At 45.0% G+C, this 10,796-nt stretch overlaps 1 protein-coding gene across 1 annotated transcript in view; it reads right to left on the bottom strand.

The window, feature by feature from the left end:
* The window catches only part of DTX4 (deltex E3 ubiquitin ligase 4), a 21,895-nt gene extending 20,889 nt beyond the window's left edge, over nucleotides 1-1,006 (bottom strand). The window contains exon 1 of the mRNA XM_081798919.1: nucleotides 398-1,006. Coding sequence (XP_081655045.1) covers nucleotides 398-608 — 211 coding nt within the window. The 5' untranslated portion in view covers nucleotides 609-1,006. The remainder of the gene's footprint in view (nucleotides 1-397) is intronic.
* Between the last annotated feature and the right edge of the window lie 9,790 nt (nucleotides 1,007-10,796).

Genomic DNA, 10,796 nt, shown 5'->3' on the forward strand with positions numbered 1-10,796 from the left:
AGGGTGCCTGAGGCAAAGCAGGGCCAGCCAAGGTGTGAGGATGAGAGCAGGAAGCCTTTCCCAGCGGCCGGGATTGCTTGTGGGCTGGGCGGGCCCTCGAATTTCTACATGGCAGAACTTGGGGTCACCGAGCGCTTAAAAGGGGGCGCGGAAGGGGGGGTAGGGCTCGCTGGAAGCTCCATTTGCATATTCAGGACACTGATATTACTTGCATGGACATTTATTGCAGGGGGATCTTAAGAGGATGGTGGGGAGTAAAGCGCCCCCTCCACAACCACCTCCCGGTGACACACTGCACGGAGTTGCGGACTGGGTGGGTCCCGGTGGGCTCTCGAGGCGGGAGATCCCAGGGCAGGGAGGGGAAGGGGGCGCGGGCGGGGCAGGGGCGCCGGCTCACCCGTGTCCTGGCGGAACTGGTTCATGGACTGCAGGTCGATGATGTAGGGCGCGAGACGGCTGTCCACCTGGCCCAGCACCACGCTGCCCCCGGCGCGGGGACCGGCGCGGACCACCGCCTCAATGTGGTGGCTCACGGCCGGGCTGTAGGGACGCCAGCGGCCGTGCTCGTTCAGCCATTCCCAGACCACCACGGCCGAGGCCAGGAGCATGGCGAGCCCCGGGCTGCGGCGGCGGCGGCGGCGGCGGCGGCGGCGGCGGCGGCGCGGCGCTGCCTGCCTCCCGGGCCCCGCGCGCCGGTCCTCCTCCGCTTCCTCCTGCGCCGCCGCCCGCGGGCCTCGGCCGCGCCCCCCGCGCCGCGCCCCACCGCCCCCGGCAGCCTCAGCTCCGGCCCATGGGCCGCCCCCCAGCCGCGCATCCACCGGGGCCCGGACACCCGGGCCGCCCGGCTCCGACCGCGCGCCGCCGCCGGGGTCCGCCGCTGCCGCCGCTGCTGCCGCTGCTCCGTGGGGTCCAGCGGCTTCATGCAAATGCCCGGCTCTCCGCAGACAGGCCCCCGCCTTGCAAGGCCCGGGCGGGCGCGCGGCCGGAGCGCGGGCGGCCGGAGCTGGGCGGACGGCGAGGCGAGCCCCGAGCGCTCGCACCAGTTGCGCCGCGGGCTCTGCAGACGCCGGGGTGGGATCTCGCCGCGCGCTCGCGCTCGGAAAGGCACGCGGGGCTCCCCTCCCCGCCTGCCCCTCCCTGCCCACCCAGTGGCCGCGCGGACGCGGTCGCCGCCTCGGCGAGAGCTCCCCCTCCCTGCGGCTCTGCTCAGTCGCCTCCAGAATGAAGCGCCCCTCCCGAGCTGGGCGCTAAGGCAAACCCGCGCCTGCGGGGGCTTCCCCCGTCCCCAGGCGGCCAAAAGCGACAGGCCATGACGCGGCCCCGGGACCGCAGCTGTCGCCCGCCACCGCTTTGCAGCCTCCCTCCCAGGAATGGAATTTTCTTCCTTTCTTTTTTTAATTCAGCATGATCGGTGTCCGCGGGGCCAGGTTTCCGGCTCGCGCACGCACTCACACTCACACTCTCGTACACACGCGCCCGCACCCCCACGCCCTCCTTGCTCGGGCTCCTATTACCTCACCTTCGCTCGCACATCCTTAGAGGTCCGTCAAGGAGGCGGAGCCACGCCCCTGACGCCGGGGGCCCGTGCCCCGGAGCTCGCACGCCCCCTGCTGGCCCGAGGCGACGCGTGCGGGCCAACGGCCACACACTATACGGCTCGACTCTAACCTTTGCTAGTGAGACCCAGTGCAAAGGGATTAAGCAATTTGGTGGATGATGGGTCTGTGTCGTCCATGTGGAGCGCAAATGTGTTTTTCCTGGCCTGCTTCAAGACTACTTTAGTCCAGAAGATACAGGCTAACTCGATTTATTCTGCAGGGTTTCTATGAACGAAATAACACTAGGACAAACACAAGATAGACTTGGTTATTTTCGCAGTCACTAGTTAGCACGGAAAATAATCTAGAAGGGCAGATTAACATCAGGATTTAGTGTTAATTTTGCCAGAGAACACAGACTTCGTTTTGTTGAGGTTGCAACGACACACATGAATTCATATGATGAAGATGATGCAGGATAGGATATAGAAAAATAAAAACAGTATATGGGTTAGGGACTGGGGTCTCTTTGAAATAATCGTTTTCTCTCATAATATCATAAACTTTTTTGCTGTGAAAGATTTGCTTTCCCACAGCCATCCTTTCTTCTGTCATTAGTATTACCTATATCTTCTTCATCCCTCTGACCTTGCCTTCCCCCTCACGGGGTTCTAAACACAAAGCAAAAGCAAAATATCAGAAATGTTCTTCTTCCAGCCTCCAAAAAGCACTAGGATCGAGGCTACCTCGGAGCTTTGTTCCTAATGGTGCCCTTGCCCAATAGTCTCCCTAGCATGACTTCTAAAGATTCCAGTTAGTTTCTCCCAAAGGCCAGCCTCCCAACCCGATTCAATCAATACCTTCATTAAAACATCAAATTTCAGGGTTTGAAGGACAAAGGGGAAAGGAATAAAGGAGATCTCAATTTATCCTACCAAGAGCCATTATTATTCTTATTTTTCAAATGATGAGACTTAGGGGAATTTAAACAATTTGCTCTAGGTTACATATTTAGCCAGAGGCAAAATTGGTATTCAAAACTTGGTTGGGCTCCCCCCCACCAAAAAAAAAAAAAAAAAAATGCCTATTCCATCCATGACAGGGAGGTGGTGCGATAAGAAACAAGTTATGTGGCAATGTGAAAGAGCCTCCATGTGAAACAAGGGAAGGCAGAACATGAGGAAAAGGTATTTTGCAACAACAAAAGTCGAAGTAAAGAAAAGGTAATCTAAAGCTTTATTGAGCTATTTTTATTTCCAGTCGTAAGACCACGAGTATGAAGACTCTGGAAGATTTCTTGTGGTCTGGGTAAGTATAGACCCAGAACTGTCAGTATTGCTTTAAGGAATGCTGGAAGTTCCAGGGAGAAAACAGAGTCTGACCAGCTCAAGCAGAAATTCTCAAGCGGAAAACGCCTAAACCAGATGAGAGGGCTGTGAAAAAATGTTAGACCGGCCATTTGAAAGATGAATAGGAAGTAGGAAGAAACTGGCTCTTACCTATGTCCAGCTTGATTCTGTGTCTGGTCTTCTCGTATCTGCCATGCAAAAGATGGCAGTGTATTACAACAGAACAAAAATGCCTAATGACACAAGAGAGGGTTTGTATATATACAAACTGATTCATTTGTAAGAAGAAGTGAATATATAGATGACTTGACATTAGTCATTAATTATAGTTATAGGATATGTGTATTTTTGATAAGCTATGATGAGTTGTAATTTATAACAACCCACTTGGCAATCATAATTTATAATTATATGTCAACAATAATAGTAATGTATTCATTTATACATTTCTCAGATCTCCCAAGACAATCTAATTTCAAATAATCCATATCATAAACCCCTGAAAACCTCAGACATTTTATTTTAGTATCCAAACTATGTCTCCCTAATTGCCTCCTGTTTCCAAGTGGCAGACTAATCTTTAACCAAGTGAGGTGCCCAATTTGTAATTTGGAATACGGCAGCTATAATAAAACCTCACTAAGTGAGACTGATTGGAATGAAGCCAGTCTGAATTGTTTAAAGGTATAATCTGATGATACTCCAAAAAGTGCCATCATAACTTAACACTAAGTTTCAATGAAAAGGGCATTCTCTTTTTCTGTGGAATGTTAATTTTTTCCAGTTACCTTTTGCTCTTATCAACTACCCTAAAATTAGTGGCTGAAAACAGCAACAAGCATTTATTTTGCACACGAATCTGCAATTTGGTGAGGGCGTAATGAGGACAGCTAGTCTCTGCTCCACACGTAGCTCAAGGCAGCTTGAGGGATGGCTGGGGGCTGGAATCATGTGCAGGCTTGCTCATTCACATCTAGTGCCCGATGCTGGCTGTCATCTGGGAATTCAGCTACGGCTATCTGCCCAACCACCTACACATGGCCTATGTTGCCGACTGGCTTCTTCACATCATAGAGGTTGGGTTCCAAATGAGTATGACCCAACAGAAAGAGCCAGACAGAAGTTGCATTGCCTTCTCTTTAAGTTTTTTATTTTTAAATAATTGTAGATTCACAGGTAGTTGTAAGAATTCAGACAGCTCTCATGTACCTTTTTCCCTCATATTACCCAACGGTAACATATTACAAACCTATACTTAAAAAAGTATCGTACATGTGGTGCCTGGCTGACTCCATCGGTAGAGTGTTTGACTTGATCTCAGGGTTTTAAGTTTGAGCCCCACGTTGGGTATAGAGATTACTTAAAAATAATATCTTTTAAAAAAGTATTATACCATATCACTACTAATATTGACACAGTCAAGATACAGAATAGTTAGGGGCGCCTGGGTGGCTCAGTCGTTAAGCGTCTGCCTTTGGCTCAGGTCATGATCCCAGGGTCCTGGGATTGAGCCCCGCATCAGGCTCCCTGCTCAACAGGGAGTCTGCTTCTCCCTCTGACCCTCCCCCCTCTCATGTGCTCTCTCTCATTCTCTCTCTCTCAAATAAATAAATAAAATCTTTAAAAAAAAAAAAAGATACAGAATAGTTATAATTCTGCTCCCTTATTGATACAATATCATTGTATCACATATTATACAATGTATACAAAATATATACTTGGTAAACAAGTGTATACAATACACATTTCTATTACCACAAGGCTCCACTATGTGGCCCTTTTATAACTACAACCAATCTTCCCCCATCATGCTGTCCTTAACCCCTAGCAATCACTAATATATTACCAAATCTATAATTTTGTCATTTCAGGAATGTTATGTAAATGGAATCACAGACTATGTAACCTTTGGGGACTAGTTTTTCCTACTCAGCATAATTCTCTAAAGATTCATCCAGATTGTTGTGTATATCAAGGGTTTGTTCCTTTTTGTTGCTAAATAGTATTCCATAAAACAAATGTACCATATTGCTCACCCACTGCAGACATACAGTTGTTTCTAGTTTGGGCTCTTATGAATAAAGCTGCTATGAACATTCATATACCAGTTTTTGCATGAACATAAAGTTTCCATTTCTTTGTGATAAATGCTCAGGAGTACAATTGCAAAGTCATATGCTTAGTTTTTTTTGGCATCTATGTATCCTTTTTAATGAAATGTTTGTTCATGTCTTTTGCCACTAATTTTTGTTAGTGTTGAAACTTGAGAGTTCTTTGTATATCTAGTTAATAACCCTCTGGTGGATATGTGGTTTGTAAATATTTTCTCTCAATCTGTAGCTTGCCTTTTCACCCTTTTTGTGGGGTCTTTCACAAAGCAAACATTTTTAATTTTGATGAAGTCCAACTTACCAAACTTTCCTTCTATGGTTTCTATTTTCTATGTCAATTCTAGGAATTTTTTGGCTAGTCCTAGGATTTGAGTATTTTCTCCTGGAAGGTTTTTTGTTTTTTTTTAAAGATTTTATTTATTTATTTGAGAGAGGGAGAGACAGGATGAGAGGGGAGAGAGTCAGAAGGAGAAGTAGACTCCCTGCTGAGCTCAGAGCCTAATGCAGGACTTGATCCTGGGACTCCGGGATCATGACCTGAGCCAAAGGCAGTCACTTAACCAACTGAGCCACCCAGGCGCCCCTCTCCTGGAAATTTTTATAGTTTTACAATTCGTGTTTAAAATCTATGATCCATTTTGAGTTAATTTTTGTATGAAAATGAAGTTTAGCTTGAATTTCTTATTTTTTCCCTCTTCCTTCCTTCCTCCCTTCCTCCTTTCTCATCCCTTCCTCCCTTCCTTCCTTCCTTCCTTTTTTTTTGCCTATGGATGTTGAATTGTTTCAGCACCATTTGTTGAAAAGGCTATCCTCCCTTCTTTGAATTGCTTTTCTATCTTTCTCAAAAATCAGTTGGGCATATTTATGTGGCTCTGTTTCTGATTTCTCTGTTCTGTTCCATAGGTGTGTCTGTTTGTCTTTCCACCAGTGCCATAGTGTTGATGAATAAGCTGTATGATGTCTTGTTTTAAATTAAGTAGACTGGTTCCTCCCACTTCATTCTTCCCTTTCAAAATTGTTTTAGTTATTCCAGTTCTTTTGATTTCCATATAAATATTAGAATAATCTTGTCTATATGTGCAAAAATATGTGCTGGGATTTTTTTAAGGAATTTCACCTGAAACCGTGTATCAATCTGGGGAGAACTGACATCATTTCACTATGCTGAGTCGTCAAACCCAGGAACACAATATGCTTCTCTAGTTAGATCTTTGATTTGTTTTGTTAGTGTTTTGTAGCTTTCAGCACACATGTGCAGTACATGTTTTGTTAAACTTACGCCCAAGTATTTTGTTTTGGGGAGGAGTGCATGTAAGTGGCATTGTATTTTTCATTTTATTGTCCACATGTTTGTTGCTATGTAGAAATACAATGGATTTTTGTATGTTTACCTGGTATCTTGTGACTTTTCATGAGTCCAAGTGTAGGTCTATGAGTTTTTTTGCAGATTCCTTGGAATTTTCCACATTGTCTGAAAATGGGACTGTTTTATTTCCTCCTTTCTGATCTTTATGCTTTTTGTTTCCCTTTTTTAGCATATTATAATTCTTAGAATTTCCAGTGCTATGTTGAATATGGTGGTGAGAATGGGCATTCTTGCGCCTTGTTCCTGATCGTAGGTAGATAGCATTTAGTCTTTCATTGTTAAATATGATATCAGTTGTACTTGTTTATTTGTTTGTTTGTTTCTTTCCTTTTTTTTTTTTTCAAGAGAGGGAGGTGGAAGGGGCAGAGGGAGGTGGAAGGGGCAGAGGGGGAGAGAGACTCTTAGGCAGACTCCATGCCCAGTGCGGAGCCCAAGGGGGGGCTCGATCTCACGACCATAATATCACAAACTGAGCCAAGATCAAGCATGAATCCCATGCTTAACCAACGGAGCCACCCAGGTCCCCCAGTAGTTGTTTATTTCAAATGTTCTTTATCAAGTTCTCCTCTATTCCTATTTTTCTGAGAGTTTTTTGTCACAAATATTTATTGAGTTTTATCAGATCTTTTTTCTGCATCGATTGATATGTTCATGTGATTTTTCTTCCTTAGTCTGTTAATATGGTAGATTGCATTAATTGGTTTTCAAATACTGAACCAGATTTATATCCTTGAAATAAACACCACTTAGTCATGGTAAGTAATGCTTTTAATATATTGCTGGATTCAAACTGTTAATATTTTGAGGCTTTGGGGGTATAAAATTATAGAAGATATTGGTTTGTAGTTCTCTCTCTACTATCTATGGTTTTGATATCAGGATAATACCAGCTGTATAAAATGAAGCATTCTACCCTCTTTTACTTTCTGGAAAAGATTGTATAGTATTGATATTAATTCTTCTTTAAAAGTTTGGTAGAATTCTCTAGTTCATTAGTAATCTGTATTATGTTTTAAATTTCAAATTTCAATTGTTCATTGCTGACGTATAAGAAAGCAACTGACTTCCATATAGTAACTGTGTGTCTTGCAACCTTGTTATCATTGCTTATTAGCTCCAGGAGATTTTGTTGTTGATGATTCTTTGGGATTTTATACATAGTATATAGACAATCATGTCATCTGTGAATAAAGATAATGCTATTTCTTTTTTCCCAATTAGTATCACTTTTGTATCTTTTTCTTGTCAAATTGCATTAGGTAGGACTTTCCGTATGATGCTGAAGAGGTGAGAGCAGACATCCTTGCCTTATTTCTGATCTTAGCAGGGAAGCATCAAGTTTCTCACCATGAATTATGTTAGCTGTAGGTTTTTGTAGATGTTCTTTATCAACCTGAGGAAGTTCCTCACTATTCCTAGTTTGCTGAGAGAGTTTATAAATGGGCATTGGAATTTCTCAAATGCTTTTTTGAATCTATTGGTATGATCATATCATTTTCCTTCTTTACCCTGCTGATGTCATTACATCAATAATCAATTAATTTTTTCAGGTTGAACCAGCCTTGCATGCCTCGAATAGATCTCACTCTTCTGCTGATTTTAATCTGTGTTTTTTCACTGTAATACACCATAACCATGAACATAACAGTTTTCTGACTTCTATGGATCTCTTATAAAACTACTGAACCTAAAGGTGGGGTCTTTGTGACCTCCTGAACTTCTGCCCTGTCACAGTTTTGGCCAACAGGGAGCTCGGAAGCTAACGTGGCCAGTTAGGGATGCCCCACATTTGCCCTTTGCCATGAAATTTAACATATTCACAGGTTCCTGGAACTGGGATGTGGCTGTTTTTGTAGAGATGCTCTCCACATTGCCCATGCAACTCGCTTGTGATCTTTTGTCCTGCTCATACATCCCGGGTGTACCACTTTCATCTTACAAGAGACAGCTTTTGGACACACCTGACATTATGACTTGGGAAATCTGAAGGAACTCACCACATAATGGACAATTCTGGATGCGTGGTCACTTGATGTCTCAAGATCAGGTGTTCCACCTTTAACAGGGCCCAGTAGCACACCAGGAGTCGCTATGCAAAAGGCATACAATTCTCCACTGCAAACGACATGATCTTGCTGCAAAACCCCAGGAGTCTGTACTGTGATTCTCCCACTTAGGTTCGCCATGAACTCCACATGGTATCTCTGCCCTCACCTGACATTTGTAATATCATAGGCTCAGCTAGGCGGCACCATCCAAGTAACAGCACTGTTTCTGCTTTTTCACCATAGCCAAGGTCTGCAGAAACTTTTTCTAATCTGACCTTCATGTAGAGCCAGCAGCCTATTCTGTCACCCTTGTAAATGGGCTAAAGCAGTATGCGCAGGCGTGGAATACGCTACCTTCAGAACCCAAAGAGGTAGTGTACCTCCTTCATAGTGAGTACACAAGATTCAGTAATTTACCTCTTGCTTTGGATGAGATGTCCTTGCACATCCCTGATTTAGTGGGCTGCTGATTCTTCATAGAGTCGATCTCCTATCATTTGAAGTGTGTGTCTACCATGACCTCTGATGGACTGGCTACCTCTTGCTCATCTGGCCTGATTAGCATGATGTCATTGACAGAGTGGATTGATGTGATGGTCTGCAGGAAGTACAAATAGTCCAGACTTTTTCTAGCTATATTGTATCAAAAGAAGAAAGTGTTAATATAGTCTTGGGCAAAACTAAAAAAATATATACTATCGTCTGTTCCACTGAGCTGCTTATGATCCTCTTTTCTGATAGTGACAGAAAAGAACACATTAATCCGGTCAGTGGCCACACACAGTGGACCTGGGGCAGTGCTAATTTGCTCTGGCAAAACTACCACACTGTGACATCACAATGTGGCACAACGGCTGTTCTTCAGACTTACTGGTTTTCTGCAGGGGTCAACTAATAAATTATATGCATATATGACAGAGACCACTTTTCCTATATTCTTTAGATCCTTAAGGATTGCACTGATTTATATTCATGTCCTCCCCTGCTTAAGGCAATGAAAAGTGAGGGTGGAGTTCTCTAAAGGCTTATATAGTGTGGACGAGATAAAAACGACTTCAGGATTTGAAAAGGGACATGGCAATAGGAAACATCCCTAGCTCTCTGTTGGGACTAACTTCTGGAAATGGAGCAGACCACAGGTCGACAGAGCTGTCTGTGACTCAGTCTCAAGTCAGTTTTTTCCCTGACTGAATAAAGGTGATCTGATTGTATTCTATCAGAAGATAGGGAATCTCCCTCCCTGGAGGAAAACAACAAAATCCGGGTGTCGATGCAGGTGATAAAGCAATTGCCACCTTTTCATGTAAAATGCAAGAATGATGCCAGAGCCAGGCTGGCTGAGCTCCTGAATGTACATACCGTTTGTATTTGACTACCAAGGCCTTTGGATCCTTCGTTTGTCAGTAAATGAGTCCGAGTCGAACTGCCCTAGAAGGGACATGCCAGGTGGAAGAGACCTCCTCAGGTCCGGAGGTCAGTTTCAACAGGGCTTAGCAACAGGTCAATGGCGGCCTTTGTTTAGAAGGGGTGCGCTAGTTGCTGCATCCAGCAGGTGGCGACGTTGTACCAGGAAATGGCCTCTCTCGGCGCCCCAGCGGCCTTTCCGTCCTTAACCAAAACTGGGATTTTCCCTTCTTCTTTGGAAATTCTGTGTTTGGAGATTTGGCTGTAAGTTTGGGTCCTCCCTCCTGTATTTACACAAGTGTATATGGCCTTTGGTCCCCCTTGGGGACAGGGTGATCTCAGCTTCATCTCTAATTGTCTTTCTCCAAAAGCAGCTGAGGTTTTGGTAGAGAGGAAGGAGGGCAACAGGGGTGAGGAGGGAGAGGAAAGTCACTACATGCTTTTATTTTTGGTTTTGAGTAGCTGGTGGTGGATTGGGGTCGACCAAATGAACTTTTAATGTTTTAGTTGTCCCAACGTAGTTGCAGTGAGCACCGTGGACAGAGTCCAGAGGTTTGGTGGAGGCCAGGAAGGGACTGGAGAGAACTGGAGGCTTGGTAAACAAGTGACAAAATGGTTCTTGCTGAATGAGACATCAGGGAGAGGTGAATCCAAAGGAGACACTGGCTCTGAAATGGGCTACAGCCTGGAGGGAAACTGATCTGCTCACTCGGTGGTCTTCTTTTTCCTCCTTCCTTTGGACCATCACCCCTACTGTCCCATCCAGGGCTTTTCAGATCTGCACATCTTCCTTTTCTTCTTCTCCCCGCCCCCCCCCCCCGCCCCCCAAAGCTTTCTTTCTAGGATGTGTTAAACCTCTCTCTCCTTTCCCTGGTAAGGACCCCAGTCATTGGATTTAGGGCCCACCCTAAATCCAGGACTGTCTCACCTAGAGATCCTCAACTTAACTCAACATCTGCAGACACTATTTCCAAAAAAAG

This window comes from Leptonychotes weddellii, chromosome 11 (genome assembly GCF_054177405.1).
Source record: "Leptonychotes weddellii isolate Sample4059 chromosome 11, ASM5417740v2, whole genome shotgun sequence".
NCBI lineage: Eukaryota > Metazoa > Chordata > Mammalia > Carnivora > Phocidae > Leptonychotes > Leptonychotes weddellii.